The 15,590-nt window shown below is 48.1% G+C and overlaps 6 protein-coding genes across 6 annotated transcripts; 4 read left to right on the top strand and 2 right to left on the bottom strand.

Moving 5' to 3' along the window:
• Positions 1–162: 162 nt before the first annotated feature.
• On the top strand, positions 163–1,916 carry N7471_001755 (uncharacterized protein; the record flags this gene model as incomplete). The annotated part of the gene is made up of 6 exons (XM_057274476.1): positions 163–282; positions 345–625; positions 678–828; positions 890–1,166; positions 1,222–1,404; positions 1,465–1,916. 6 exons carry the CDS (start codon positions 163–165, stop codon positions 1,914–1,916), a joined length of 1,464 nt encoding a protein of 487 aa, XP_057142655.1.
• Positions 1,917–2,895: 979 nt separating this feature from the next.
• On the top strand, positions 2,896–4,986 carry N7471_001754 (fungal specific transcription factor domain-containing protein; the record flags this gene model as incomplete). The annotated part of the gene is made up of 4 exons (XM_057274475.1): positions 2,896–3,331; positions 3,393–3,424; positions 3,474–4,794; positions 4,847–4,986. 4 exons carry the CDS (start codon positions 2,896–2,898, stop codon positions 4,984–4,986), a joined length of 1,929 nt encoding a protein of 642 aa, XP_057142654.1.
• Positions 4,987–5,510: 524 nt separating this feature from the next.
• N7471_001753 (uncharacterized protein) lies at positions 5,511–6,224 on the top strand (the record flags this gene model as incomplete). The annotated part of the gene is made up of 1 exon (XM_057274474.1): positions 5,511–6,224. The coding sequence occupies one exon, from the start codon at positions 5,511–5,513 to the stop codon at positions 6,222–6,224; it is 714 nt and encodes a 237-aa protein (XP_057142653.1).
• A 202-nt stretch (positions 6,225–6,426) lies between these two features.
• N7471_001752 (putative lipase) lies at positions 6,427–9,251 on the bottom strand. The gene is made up of 3 exons (XM_057274473.1): positions 8,905–9,251; positions 8,764–8,848; positions 6,427–8,705 (listed from the first exon to the last, which is right to left on the bottom strand). Exons 1-3 carry the CDS (start codon positions 8,909–8,911, stop codon positions 6,461–6,463), a joined length of 2,337 nt encoding a protein of 778 aa, XP_057142652.1. The 5' UTR covers positions 8,912–9,251; the 3' UTR covers positions 6,427–6,460.
• Positions 9,252–10,424: 1,173 nt separating this feature from the next.
• Positions 10,425–13,854, bottom strand: N7471_001751 (uncharacterized protein; the record flags this gene model as incomplete). The annotated part of the gene is made up of 2 exons (XM_057274472.1): positions 10,425–12,519; positions 12,575–13,854. 2 exons carry the CDS (start codon positions 13,852–13,854, stop codon positions 10,425–10,427), a joined length of 3,375 nt encoding a protein of 1,124 aa, XP_057142651.1.
• Positions 13,855–14,753: 899 nt separating this feature from the next.
• Positions 14,754–15,140, top strand: N7471_001750 (uncharacterized protein; the record flags this gene model as incomplete). Its single annotated transcript, XM_057274471.1, has 1 exon — positions 14,754–15,140. The coding sequence occupies one exon, from the start codon at positions 14,754–14,756 to the stop codon at positions 15,138–15,140; it is 387 nt and encodes a 128-aa protein (XP_057142650.1).
• Positions 15,141–15,590: the final 450 nt, after the last annotated feature.

Here is a 15,590-nt window from a genome sequence, read left to right as displayed (position 1 = left end):
CTGTATCTCATAGAGACTATCAGCTTCCAGAACTTCCAGACCTGAACTCCTATCTTTCTAAACATAAGTATTGGATAAATAGGTCTAAGAGTTCCACGATAATTCATTTCGCCTAATGCTGAACTGAGAATTAAATTGCTTTCTCTCCCCGTCCACCATACCATGGCCACTCCCCCTGTTATTATGGTTCCCGACAGTAAGAAAGCGAAGTTTATCCTCTTCACATGTGCCTTCATAGCAATCATGAACTCTACAACCCTGGGCTATGATTCTTCGATGATGGTGAGTACAATGGCTGCCTGTATAGATACCCACATGACGGAACTGACGCGCTTTGCCATCAGAATGGACTTCAAATGTTGCCTGCGTACTCCAGCTACTTCCGCCTGACTACAGCGACTACTTCTTTAAACGTCGCCATCGTCTTCGTTGGAGCTGTCATTGCAACTCCGATCGCCGGCCCTCTAACCAATAGATGGGGTCGTAAATGGGGCCTTGTGGCAACTTCAGCGATCGCTGTCGTTGGAGGCGTTATTCAAGCCGTTTCCGTCCATGAAGCCATGTTCTGCATCGGCAGGCTTATTATAGGTATCTCAATCAATATAGGAGCTGTGGCTACACCGGCGTGAGTACCTATTGGATGTGAAGATAATTGCGATGGCTGACGGTGCCCCCAGATACCTTGCAGAAGTAGCTCATCCACGCAACCGCGAGATGCTCGTCGGGCTCTGGGGGTCTGCCTATTATGTCGGGAGCATTCTCGCTGCATCAGTCACGTTTGGCAGTCAATACCTCAACTCTACCTGGGCATGGAGATTGCCATCCCTGGTGGGTACTATGACCATTATTTGAGCCTCGATTTTGGTTCAAATCTGCTGACATCAACAAGCTCCAAGTCCTACCTTCAGTCCTGTGCGTTATGCCATTGGCATTTATGCCTGAATCTCCTCGATGGTTGATCTACCAAGACCGTCATGAAGAAGCTAAGATGATGATGATCAAATATCATGGAGCAGGTGACCCCAACTCCCCTATCGTCACCATAGAATACGAAAAGATTTGCCGAACACTCTTGCATGAAAAAGAGACACAAAAGATCGGGTTCAAAGCCCTCGTATCAACAAGACCCAATCGCTGGAGATTCGGTCTTGTCGCGGCCACGGCTAGTAAGTAACACAGACACTAGTATCTATTACTGATCTAACCTATCTTCTACTAAAGTCTTCTGCCAGCTTAGTGGGAACAACATCATTACTTATTATCTAGGCAACACTCTGACCACGGTTGGCATCACAGAAGTACAGACGCAGCTCGGTATCAATATTGGTATCAGTAGCTTTAGTCTAGTCGTCTCCGTGCTTGGAAGTTTCTATACTACAAAAATTGGCCGTCGCCCTTCCTTCTGTAAGAAAGCCTTGTTATTTCGCGGTTCAATATTATAGAATACCAACTAACGGGTTTTAGTGGTCTCCACCGCTCTAATGGGCATTACCCTTGTTGTCTACGCCATTCTCACAAAAATATATATTGGTAGAGACGATTCAGGAGCATCTAACAGTTTAGTGTTCCTGATCTTCCTCTATTTCGGAATATACTCATTTGTGTGGACGCCTCTTTCCGCGCTCTATCCAGTGGAGGTGCTCCACTACTCGACTCGTGCGCACGGATTGGCAGTCTTTAGCTGCATCGTCTACCTTACGGCCTTTTTCAACACATACATAATACCCTTCGCGATGAGAATCACCTGGGGGTTCTACCTGATCACTGCTTTGTGGTGCTTCGTTGAATGTGTGGTGATTTATTTCTATTTTCCAGAGACAAGGGGTATATCCATGGAGGAAATTGATGTTGTATTTGACAGGGTCATGGTTACTGATGGGGTAGAAATGGTCACAAAAGCGGATGTGGAAAACTGAGTTTATGAAGGAAAAGTCAACAACCATGTTCTTTTCTAGGCTAGCCTCTAGTTGGCTTGGGGGGTATCGGTAGAGCTTGCGGTTGAAGACATTCTTACGGCAAGATGTGAAATAATATCAAGCTGGAATGAATGAATGTTAGCTCTCAGTTTCTCCTTCGTTGCGCTGCCATCTAAACTCATTTGGAGCCCAAGATATTTCCCTGTAGGCTTTCAGGAGGAAGCGGATCACGGTGATAGGATTTATCGGATTGACTGGACAGCACCAGGATCAAAAGAAAAGGCATAATCGTCCTCCGATGCTAGTAGTGGTTGAAAACAGAGAGAGAAAGAGATGCAAAGTACAGGATCTCTAGGGCCGTATAGATCGCGGCCCCCACTCCGGATGATCGGAGGGTCGGAGGGTCGGAGATCAGCTGACTTCCCCCGGCTTGTCTTAGGATTTCTACAACATATTGGCTTGCCATTCACAAATTTTCGTGTTTGACTCGGCTAGGGCCATTAAATGTGCATTACTGCAACCGCCTCATACGAAAGTGAAGTATATTGACCGCATGAGACCATTCGACAGTATCATAGAATCAGTCGGGGATCACTTTGATGTCAAGCACCCATCCAACACCCCCAATGGGACCAGAACCATTGATTCCCGAGGCCGATTCTATCTCACAACCCCGACTGAAGTCAAGTCGGCAGCGGGATAAGCCGCAACTATCTTGTAACTCGTGCCGCCGCCGCAAGTAAGAATGCCACCCCACGAACTCGTCTGTGACTAGCACTCACAGGACGGTCCGTTTTTTTTGTTGTCCAGATCGCGATGTGATCGTCAACACCCATGCTCGCTCTGCTCCAGCCGAGGACAGATATGCACATATGTCGATAACTCGAGCATCACGGGCATTTCAAAGCCTCAGCCAGCGGCTGCTGTCCCAGGGGTCCACGACCGATTAGTACATCTAGAACGACTGGTCGTGTCGCTCATGGACGATTCAGCACGTAAGGGCCATACTGCCTCAGTCCCAGACTTTACGCGCTCGATATCTCAAAGTACGCCCGCTGTGGAAGCTGCCATGGAATCGCCCATCGACGGGCACTCCGAATGTGGCAGCATGCGCATCAGTGAGTCCGAGCTCCGGTATGTTGGTGGTGATCATTGGGCGGCTATTCTCGATGGGATCGCGGACTTGAAGGACCACTTTGATCGTGACGAGCAACTTCGACTAGCTAACACCCCAGATCAGCTCCCAGATGAGCCGGGGCATGACCTGTCCCGACCCAAGTCCGGGTATGCGCTACTGTTGTATGGATGTCGCAATATGGCGTCTCGCAGCGAGATTTTGGCTGCTTTGCCCCCTAAGGCTGCTGTTGATCGCTACATATCTCGATATTTCAACTATCTAGATCTAGTTTCGTCTTGTTCGTACTCCCTTTTGTGTTCCAATGGGACCTGGGCATCGGGTATTGACTAACCTTGCAGCAGCAGTTCATGGCCCAGGCTTCTTAAGAGAGGTAAGTGCTCTCCACGCTGAAATCTGAACAGTCTCGCTGACGGAAGTAGTATGAGGCATTTTGGGCGAATCCGTCCAGCGTGCCAATCATGTGGATTGGTCTTCTGTTCAGCATGATCTGTCTTGCTTGTTTGACTACTGATGCATGGGATGCTGATGTGGAATTTCTGTCCCTTCAGATTGACCTTTATCGAGAGAAGATCGTCCAGTGCCTAGTGCTGGGCGAGTACACTAAAACAGGGCCGTACGTCTTGCAGACGGTCATCAACTACGTCTATGTCGAGTTTTGTCTCCGTACCGACGCGGATCAAGATACATGGTATCTGCTGGCCTTGGAAGTAAACCTAGCCATGCGGATGGGCTACCATCGCGATCCCCGTCATTTCCCGGGCATTTCGCCCTTCCAGGGAGAGATGCGTCGCCGACTGTGGGCGACAGTCTTGATGGGCGATACACTTGTGTCGAACCAAATGGGCATGCCACGCATGATCTCCGATTGGAAATGTGACACAATGGAACCACGAAATTTGAATGACACGGACTTCGATGAACAGTCGACTAGCCTTCCTCCCTCGCGTCCCTTGACTGAATACACCAATTCCCTAGGACTGATCGCACGACGACGGATCCTAGCAGCACTGGGAACAGTGGCCGATCTCACAGATTCGGTTAAACCATGTAGTTATGCAGAGGTGATGCGCGTCGACGGCGTACTCCAAGACGCGGCAGCCAGTATTCCGCCCCTCTTGCAGATGAAGTCCATGGCCACGAGTATGACGGATCCTCCGCAGGTCATCATGTCGCGTTTGTTCTTGGGTCATATGGTCTACAAGGGGCAGATTGTGCTTCATCGCCGGTTTCTATATACAAGTTCAGCCGACCCGGATCATGATTCGATGAGCTACTCGCGAAAAGCCTGCTTGGACGCTTCGCTAGGCATGCTGAATATCCAACATGTGCTTGATGAGGAAACATGTCCAGGCGGTCAGCTCTATACCATGAGATTTCGAGTGACATCCATCATGAACCACCAGTTCCTCACTGCTACTATGGTACTATGTTCAATTCTCCATCGTGGGAAGACAATACAGCGGGAACAAGAGATCCGGGCGGCCCTTCAGCTTTCCAGGTCTATTTGGATACGAAGAAGTTCCACATCTAAGGAGGCAACGAAAGCGGCTGAGACTGTTAGCTTCGTGCTCGCCATGGCCGGCGATGGTCACAAGCCCGATCTCGCTTCTAACCAAGATATGTCCCACGATGTGCAAGACAATGATCAAACGAACGCTTTCCAGGGAAGTCGTGCCAAAGGCACATGTCAAAGTCTGGACGAAGAACTGCTATTCCCGGGCAACATGGGTTTATTTGATCGTAAGTCTCAGGTACCGAACCTCCCCGTGTAACTTATCTAACCCAACTGTAGCCGACCATTTTGTTATGACTGGCTCCTTCGGGATGTTTACGTCGCCCGGTCAGCAAGACCAACACTATGAGATTAATTTCAACGGAATAGAGAGGCCACCTGACGAGTGGATGCTGAAGAATTTTCCTAGTCCAGCATAGTTATAGCTGAAACTGTATATACAACATTTTAGATCTGTCAACAACTGCAATGGCGAGAAGTATCGTTGGGATTTGCCGCATCTGTCTGTATACATTGTGTAGAGGTACTCGTTCTGGAGATTGTTCGTCGTTACTGATTGGTCCATTGTATAACCTCTGTACACATCTAGTTTGGCGTCAATTATCTTACCGCTGTAAAGTAGGTGGCCTGAACTGTTGAACTGCGAAGTCTGCTTAGCTGTGGGTTATTGGGTGAGGGGGAGGGGGTGAGACGAGGGGTTCATAGCCACAGGTGGGGACGTCACGCCTTCCATAAATATTATTTCAATTACCTAATTAGGTAGAGAGACACAATGGGAAGGAACGACAAGAAGTACACAGGTACATTGAAGTGGAACGTACGTAGAGCTTACAAATGTGGCCAGGTGCAGGCATTACCCCTGCGCATTAAGCTTTGACCCCGCGGGCAACCCCAGTATCTCGTCATCTCTCTTCGGCTTTCAAGGTGAACAACACAGCCAATTATGGGTGAGAGCACTGCAGAAAAGGATATCCAAAATGAGAGGGACAAGAAATGGGAGATGGCATCCACGGCCCGGATGAAGCAGATTGTTCCTGGTCTCTTTCTTGGAAATGTCCGGTCATCGTGGAAACGTGAAATGCTTGAAGAAAATCATATAAAAGCAATTGTCTCTCTTACAGATGGCCGATGGGTATGGTGGAACAGTATCACAAGAGAGGCAGTTCCAGAGTATCATCACAAATGGGTTCAATGTGCAGACTCATCGACGCAAGATCTCCTTATCCATATGAGCGATACCTGCGAGTTTATTGACCAACTGGCATTCCCTGCGCTTTCCTCATTGAGCTCTTTGCCTGTCGATAATGAGCTCGAAACAGATGATAAGCCAGAGGCGATCATGATTCACTGTGACCTTGGCATCTCACGCTCACCAACTATCATCGTCGCCTATCTTATGCGAAAACTGCGCATCCCGGCAATAGAGGTATTAGAATTTGTTAAATCAAAGCAAACAACACCAAGAGTCAGGCCAAGCAGGAACTTTACTCGTCAACTTCAAGTGTGGGAGGAAGTTGGATATCAACTATGGGAGGATGAAGACATGAGTGTCCCAAAACCGGCATACAAGACGTTTCTGGAAGATCGAGCTGCCCTCATGAAAGCAAAGGGGCTCACTGGGAATGAGCCACTTGGGCCCCTGACTCTACTTGATTAAAATGTTTTCCCATTTCTCATATCGCAGCATATTATTGTCAGCATTATTACATTGAACCATCTCATCTTCCACACCTGTCCAGGTAGGTACCTAGTCAGGCTATATGTGCGGCGCAACGGATTCAGGTACAAGGCATATAATTTCTAAACTAAATGCTTGATCTCACTCTAACCCGAAATGAATGCCCAAAATAAATCCTAACGTCAGTCGTAAATCGTAATCCTAATATCCTCATTTCACAACCCGGGAGTCTGTGCCCCTTCCCCGATCCCATTCAACCCACCAGCGAGCCCGTTCATGCGACGATCCAGCAAATCCTCTTCACTGTCAAGGGAAGCGATGCTCCGTCCTCTTGGACGGACTGTGCCAGGGCTTTCAGGAGCACTGTTTGTCTCATCAGGATCGAAACGGTTCGGCGAACGACCCGCTCTCTCCAAGCATCGGAGCTTAGCGATGAAATCCTCCTTAGCATTGCGGTCATCTGCCAACGATGTAAGCCCGGTGACTCGCGAGGAGGCAAACGAGGAACGTGATCTCCTCCGACGCGTGCGGTGTTCGGACTTTGATGCAAGTGCATCCTCACTACCAGCAAGGGACGTAATCTTGCTCATTCTCATTTCCAATGGTCTGTCGTCATCACCGGAGGACTCGCCAGTGAACTTGCGATGGTGGTTACGTCCCTTGTTTGGAGCATTTTCTTCGTGGTCTGCGAGACCAGACCATTTGAGGGAAGTATTTGCATTCAAAGCATTCATGTCCCCGTCAGGGTGAAGTAAGTCCGCCTCGAAGTTGTCAGTCTTGGTCTTCTGGGATAGACTCTCAAGCCAGTCCGCACTGCGATGGATATACTTCCACGCGTCAGGGAAGAAGCCAGCCATCTGCATAAATCCGTGTGAAATCCCAGGAATCAGGGAGATCTCGACGTAGTTTCTCTCGTTAAAGGGACGGTTAGACCTCTCCAATCCCAGGTCCTGGCGCTCACGGAAGTGATGTAGCTTTGCTTGACGCAGTCTGCCTGCAAATATCACCGTGTCATCAACCAGAGGATCTCGCTCTCCCGTCATGATATATGTTTTCGGGAAGCGGGCAAGTAATGCATCTGGGGCCAGGACAGGAGACAAGAAGAAATCGGTGTTGAAGTCAGGGCGATGGTGGGGTCCGATGTATAGAATGATCATCGCACGCGTCATTTCCGGCGTGAGGATGCGGTCGTGGACGTAGGTAATCATGGACGAGACGGCTAGTCTGGTCTTAATTGGTTTGACTTCGTCTTCTGCTTTAACAACAGGCTTCGGGGCTAGGTCTTCGCTCTTTTGGAGCTTCCTTTCCAGTGCTTTGGCCGCTTCAGTGGCCACATTGGCTTCTTTGCTATCCTTTGCTTTCTCAGGTGGTGAGATAGCAGTCAAATCCTCGACCGAGCGACCTGGAGATGTGAATGGTGTGAGTCTACGATATTGATCCTGTTTCCGTTGCAGAACACTGCGGTTTGTCTGACGGGTGCTCTTCTCCTGGATCAATGACATCTGCTCATCACTCATCCAGCTCTCAACCCTCATGTTTAACGCAGGGTATCCCAAAACCACACCATCCGGAGCCGGGAGCACATCCTCTCCACGCCAGCCTTGAGCCATCGCGGATTGCAACACCATCAAGGTCATGCCCACTGCCAGGTTCCCACCGGCACTCTCGCCAGTAACAAGAATACGAGGACGGGTCTTACCACTCAGACCCATACAACGACCGTTCGTGGCAATGATACTATGGTAGACATCATAGCATTCGTGCAGCGCATACGGATATGCGAATTCTGGTGCCTTCTTGTAATCGACGCTGAGGATGGGAACCTTGAGCCGTCCCGCCCAAGACAATAGCTTGTCCTCTGAGTTCCTGGGACTCATAGCCACAAACCCACCACCGGGTACATCCAGCACAATGAGACTCTGATCTCGGAGCGCACTTAACGGGCCATCGAAATACAGCCACGCATTCACTGGGTCGGTGTACACAGACTGCGCTGGGCGAGGGATTCGAATCGCTCGGGCCGGGAACCGAGTCATCCGCGGTCGTAGCAGTTTCGCCATTGACCACAGGTAGGGGCTGGTGGCTTTGTTCCAAGACACGCGCAGATGCTCCAGTGTCAGGGTAGCACGGACCCGGCGAACCTTCTCATCGGCCTGTTCAGCAGCAATCAAATAGTAAGCTGTAAACACTAGTGAGGCTATATCTCGCAACCATTTTGGCTTTATGTTCATCGCAGTCCAAAATCCAGCATCAAGACCAGTGGTGATCCATGTTGCTCGGAAGAAGGACCGCGAGTACATGTTTGCCAATGGTTCAGGGCATTCAAGGCCGACGATCTTGGCGAAGTTCCGGCTGAGGTAGAGCCAGAGGAATATGATAACAGTTGTCTGCCACGTTGTCAACTTTCCTGTGAAGCGGGATGAGAGTGATCGAATAAACGGTGGGCCATGTCTATCTGCTCTGTTGGATGTTCAGCGGTTGGAATTTCTTAGACTGGTGTGAACTAGATTTGCCGTACCTTAATAAGTATACCGACCAGAAGGAGACAACTGCAAATACTTGGATCTTGCGGAAGCGGGTCGAAGGTCTCCCCAAGACGTGGTCTAAACATCGATTAGCTTTAGCTTAGTGTGTTTCAAGTGGGATGCAGGTTGCATACCTATCATTTCTCAAAGTTATGGCTGAGTCTACTCAGTCTAGCCAGTTCAGCCTGTAATGTGTAGTCTATGTGAAGCCAGAATAAGAATACATGAAGGTCAAGTCTAAAGAATAATGAGAATCAAACAGAACCGAAAGGCTAAAGACAAAGAGACAATTTTAGACAAGTCAGCCACCATGAACAAAGGACATAATGCCATGCAGCGTAGTTCAAGTAATGCAACCTTGTCATTGGAGAAAAGCCCTGTGAGGCCGGGGAAGTTGAATCACATGTCAACAAAGTCCCACTTTCACATGTCAGTGACGACATCAGCTGACATTCCGCTTTTCAGCTGAGGGAGGTTACACATTATACCAAGCCAGGTTACACACAGTAAAACCGGCGGTGACCTCCCTTAGCTTGGGTTCTTAGGTGAGGTCACCGTGGCCCTTCTATTATTATATAATCAATAGGGCTTCCACAGAGCCCCACAACCTTGGAAAGCTCAACCCAGGGGCTGGGCTTTGGGCCCGGTTGTTGGGCCCACGATGGGCTTTAGGCTTTTTTTTTTAGGCCCACGACCTATCGTGGGGGCCCATTAGGGGCTCATTCCTTAATAAATAGTGCAAATATACTATTTTCTCTTACCAGATTTCATTCCTATCAGTGGCCGAAGTCATCTCTACCCAGCTAAGTTTCATCACTTACCGCCTACTAACACCCCATTCCTATCAGTACTTTTCCCGTCAGTACTATATGCTCAGTCATCTTTATCCAAGTGATATTCATCACTTACAGTAGCGGACAAGTTTGGCTTCTACGAAATGTAGACTCTTTCGCTCTTTCTTGGCGCCACATCGGTGGCCCTAGTGCCAATTTGATTAACCAGGACCATGTCTACGAATAATTTTTATATTTAGAGTATTGATTTAGGATTATGAATACTTTCGACGATCATCTTCATGTCAACGGTTTCATGCAGTTTTGTTGAGTAGAACAAGTGACACTGATTTACAGTACTTCCGGAAATCGGTGTCACCATTTGCACTCTTTGATTCATTCTCGAACCTTGAATGCCAAGGCCACTGAATTGTATTTAGAATAGTCTCGGAATGATACGCTCCAAACAAGGCGTATACAGTATTGCGATGTAAATTCCACTACATCCTTTGAAGGTGCAGTAGCTAGGATTTATTTACGTATCCTTGAAAAGACTGATTAGACGTTTTGCATGGTTGCCAAGCCGTAGAAATATGTGATTTCTTTCAAAAATTTGATATAAGTTGTTTTTTATTTAAAGTGCGCCTGGAAGGATGACTCCCGCGCCCCTGCAGTGTACTTCGGTTGTGGTAACATGCTATCTACTTGTTGATTGTCCTTCTATCACAGCCGTAGGCGCAGTTGCAGCTTGTATTAGGAATGCCACAGTCTATAAGCTACCTTACAATCGGTAAATAAACGCATACTTCACAGGAACAGCGTAGCTATAGTAATAGCTAACGAGCCAGTGCAGAAGATACTATGAAATATATTACTAGAACTTAGCTCAAACCTAACTTGGCATCAAGATTAGCAACTCGATCTAGCAGTATTTGTACCACATTCCCATGACCCAAAGTCGACGCAGCCTGTAGGGCACTACTATATATTCCCCCACCTGGAGCATTGACGTCGGCGCCATGCTCTAAGAGAATCTGCACAATCTTTTCATTACCGTGAAATGACGCAGCTTGCAATGCATTGCCCAGGATGCCTCCTTGAATGTTGACATTGGTGCCTCGAGTAAGAAGCAACTGGACTGCCTTTTCATGACCTTGAGATGATGCCGCCTGTAGTGCATTGCTGTATAGTCCTCCACTTAGAGCATTCACATCGGCGCCCTGGTCTATGAGAATCTGCATAATCTCTTCATGTCCGCGAAATGATGCAGCCTGTAGTGCATTTCCATAGGTTCCTCCTTGAACATCCACTTTGGCGCCTCGAGCTAGGAGCATCTGCACAATATCTTGATCGCCATAATCCGATGCAGCCTGCAGTGCATTATTAAGAGCCCCACCCTGAGTATTCACATTGGCTCCCCGTTCCAAAAGCATCTGCACAATTGTTTTATATCCTCCATGTGCTGCACCGCAGATTGGACTAGCATATTGTCCATTTTGGAGTATGCTTCCAAGTAGCACATCTTCGCCATCGGGATCGGCACCCTCATCTAAGAGGAGCTGCACTGCCTTTTCATGACCTTGAGATGATGCAGCTTGTAGCGCACTGCCAAACTTCCCTCCCTGAAGGTTGATGTCGGCGCCCTGAGCAAGGAGCATCTGCACAATATCTTCATGGCCGCCATATGATGCAGCTTGTAGTGCACTGCCAATTCCTCCTCCTTGAAGGTTGATATCGGCGCCCCGAGCCAGGAGCATTTGCACAATATCTTCATAGCCGTGATATGATGCAGCCTGTAGTGCACTGCCAGATCCTCCTCCTTGAAGGTTGATATCGGCGCCCCGAGTCAGAAGCATCTGCATGATTATTTCGTATCCTCCATGTACTGCAGACTGTAATGCCGTGGTATGGAAACCATCATGGGCGTTGACATCGGCGCCCTGAACCAGGAGCATCCGGACCACCTCTTCATGGCCTCGAGATGATGCAGCCTCTAGTGCATTGCTGCATGACTCTCCACCTAGAGCATTGACATCGGCACCCTGATGCAAGAGAATTTGCACCACCTTCTCGTGCCCTCTATATGACGCAGCCACTAGTGCACTACCATATCCATATTGCCAATGGATCGTGTTCACAATCCTTTGTATGTCTTTTGGACTTTCCGATTCATTGAATATCAGATCGGATAAGATCCAGTCAAGTCCCAACAATGAGGCGTAATATAAACGTGATCCCATAGTGTCTGTGTCAAGATTCAAATTGAAATTGACGCCTTCCGTTGGGCGGTCCACGTTATATAGCTTTATCCAAGTTCTGAAAATGGTTTTCTGGGTCTTGAACAACTCTACCACAAGCTTTTGAACATCTGGCTTTCTGTCCTCGGAGATTTCGTAGTGGTGGAACCAGTACATAGCAGCGAAATGAGCAAAGGGGAACTCCATTAGTTTCTTCTCATTTAGTTCGCCAGTAGAAAGCATGGGTTCCAAAAGGTAGACAAGGCAAATTTGTGCAATTTCCGCGTTCGCAGGTCCTTTGCGCATTTTGAATCTTGCTGCTTTTCGTTGAAGCATACGTTCCGATTGTAGGTATTCCTGCACAGAAGAATGTGCTATGCGAGCAATGCAATTTTGGTGCTCACAGCCATACTTGACTTCCGAAACCTCCACAAGTCCAAGACAAATTTCCAAAATGCCATTCAGCTCATAGGATCGACCCTCACGATCAAGGTGCGATGAATGACCAAGTTCAACCGCATGGGCGTCGATAAGCTCACTCACATTCAGTGGTCGGGCAGAGAAGCAAAGCACAGTCAGGATCCGTCGAACATCTTCAACATATGCTTCGTCGATACTACATAATATTCGCTCATATGTTTCGTCTAGATCGCGAGGTAAAGAACGTAAACATTCATCAAGCTGATTCCCGTTCTTCGCCCGTCGAAAAGCGTTGAGCTGACACTCCACATAGCGGAATCTGTGTGCAACTACTGTTAGAGTATTGAAACATATTTTCTTTAATAGATACTTACACCCCCTGCGCACCCTGTATAAGTTTTGCTTCAATCTCGCTATGACGGACTTTCCACCTCTGGAGCTCTAGATCGTTGTCGAGCTGATGAGAGACAAAAGCAGAGATATCTTTGTTGATAGGTGAGCATCTCACAGAAATGCTTTGGTTGTTATACGGAATTAGGGATCTTCGAATGTCTAGCAGGTCACGACTTGTTACTAAGAGATGAACACTAGGCAAGCTCCAGTCCCGTATCGCCTGTATCGCCCTTAAGACACCTTCCCTATAATAGTGTCGGGGACTCTCGTCTAATGCATCAAGAAAGATGTAACTATCCTGGAATTGACAAAGGAAGGTTCGAAGTAAGCCGAGTAACGCCTCTAATGGAGGAGTTCGTGGATTATATGATGCGTGGAGTTGCTTTAGTTCCTTTTCACCGTCTTGAAACTGCACAGATAGTTGTAGCAGTAATGCGCGTAACATGCCGTGATCATTTTGCTTTGACTCATCGTTAAAGGCGAAGTAGAAGAATGCGACTCCTACCGCGTTTGTATCCTGCATCTTTAGGAATGTATGTTGAATTGCAATTGAACAAAGGACGGACTTGCCACATCCTGCGAACCCATTAAGCCAAAGAAAAGAATTGTGCTCTATAAGCCAGTGCGTAAATTGATGATTGTTGACCAACCAAAGGCCAGTGCTTGGATGATGTTTTGCATATATATTGTTATGGTTTACAGATGCATCAGGGGCCATCAACCAAACGCGAATAATATCAGAGATCTGACTTATGTTTGTCCGCTCAAGAAGAGCTTTGACATCCGATATTCCGTCTTCGATTCGACTGTGGCTTTTGAGTTGTAAGACACTAAGTGCGAACGACAAGTTTTCTCGTATCGTAGTGATGTCCTCATCGATCTTCTGCATAGTGCTTTTCCGGAACGGATAGGCGGCGCGACGTCCAGCAACACGGACACGGCCTTCGAAGCCAGGAACAGAGTCGTTGTAGAGTTTCTGACACTCTATCTGGAGCTCTTGGAGTATTTCCTGGCATCTTTGTGTGGCTTTGTCAACTTCTTGGAGTAACTCATCTGCGTCGGCACGGATTTGGCGTTGCTGGACTTCAATTTCCAAGGATCGAAATGCACTCTGAAGATTTTCGATATTTTGGGTGATTTTTGCAACTTCGTTGTCTCGGCTTTTGTAGGCTGAATAAAAATCGACCAAGGTTTGCGTAACTTGAATCCCAAGTGAAAGAAACCCGGCGATCCCCGCTGCAATCGAGAGCGGATCACTCATGGCGATAACCAGCGGCCACCTTTATTGGATAGAAACGTTCTGCGGTATATCAAAGAGAAAATAGCGGAGTATTGGGGGAGATAGAGAAAAGGAAGCAGATGGCATTGCGGGGGAAGGAGCTAGTCAAGTGGGTGCCTAATCTAATGCCAAGGATGACAACGTAGGTATGAAGCGTTTGTAATGCTCATTCACCCCACAATACAATACTTCGTGTATTAACAGGGGTACCTAGGTAGTTCGGGGGCTGGTTAGGGTTCGAGAAAAAATCGAAGAGTGTAAGGGGTGACACCGATTTCCGGAAGAACTGTAAGGTCGACTTTCCTGTAACCTAGGATACTTATTCGGATGGACAAATGGGTGAGAGTATATGAGGTAAATTAGTATCGCGATCGTATAGCGTGCAGATCATTCAACGTAAGTAAATTACCGATCATTCCTTTGTCGTCGTCCCGACTCAAGCATCAACCTAGGCAACAATCAACCCCTAAATCGTTGCAAAATGGCGCGGAACCTTACTCCCTGGCAGCGTCGAGCTATTGTACACATGATAAGCAGCAAGAACAGACTCACTCCATCACAAATGACCGAGCTAGCAAAGAATAGTGAGCGTTTTATCACTAACATAAACAAGAATATGCGGTTGTTCGACAGTCCCAATTCTCCCACGATGTAGCGGTGCAAAGCCGGAACATAGCCGCGATAGCATATACTGAACTTGCAGAAACAGTAATACATACATCATTAGGCGCCAATCTTGGCAGCTGTCAGACCAGGGTTAGACCTATGACTTCACCGACTGGAGATCCCTAAGCTGGTCTTCATCTGCGTACCCTCTAGAGGGCAGTCTCGGCCTTCCCTGTGGCTCTCCGGACTACTATTATAACAAAGGTTGAGGCATTATGCGTTCAAACCCTTCAGTCTCATCAACCCTGACCACACTATCCTCGGCCACCCCCTCCTCGGCCACCGCCCCATCCCTGACCGCGCCCTCCTCGGCCACACTATCCCCGGCCATCGCACCCTCACCCTCCTCGACCACCGCACTCCCCTTGACCGCATCCTTCCTCATCGCACCCTCCCCGACCGCACTCTCCTCACACGGTGGAGCTCATCAGCCGGGGAACTGGCGGCCATTTTCGAAGATATGGCAAAACTGCGCTGCTTTGATTGCGTCTGGAACCGCTCTGATGGTGATCTACTACACGGTGCGGACCTATAATTTAGCGGCCTGGACCGCTAAAAAGGATTACCGCGAGTTCTGTGACAACGCTGAGGTATTTTCCTGACGCCTAAGTTTACTCCGATTATATACTAACAGCTCTTGCTCCACCAGAACCAAACTACTGTCTCACGATGTCCGATCGAATATCCGCCGGTGATGAAAGGCAAGATTAAGCGATGGATACATGTTGGCAGTGCCATCTGGAACGAATCCCAATTAGACTTTAGCATTCTTGATGGTAAATTAGGTTTGCAAGTTGGCATATTTCTCGTGCTGATTGTTTTACTCATCGTATCATTCTGGCTGTCAAAGCACCCATTAGCTTTGCAACATCTACCTCGATCCTGCGTCATCTTACCATTTCACAGGTTTTCTGCGGAAGAACTAAGTGGCGCAGCATCTATAACACATACTACCACGCTCGTTGATCATGGATCGTCGCTCATCCGGAGACACGTCCCTTCATTTTCCATGAATCAGAATCCGACGTATCGGATACCTTGATATCGAGAAG

Source organism: Penicillium samsonianum (assembly GCF_028829775.1).
Source record: "Penicillium samsonianum strain IBT 33392 chromosome Unknown utg000001l_segment0_segment0, whole genome shotgun sequence".
Taxonomy (NCBI): domain Eukaryota; kingdom Fungi; phylum Ascomycota; class Eurotiomycetes; order Eurotiales; family Aspergillaceae; genus Penicillium; species Penicillium samsonianum.
The sequence above is the reverse complement of the archived record's forward strand: the minus strand, read 5'-3'. Positions and strand labels throughout refer to the sequence as shown.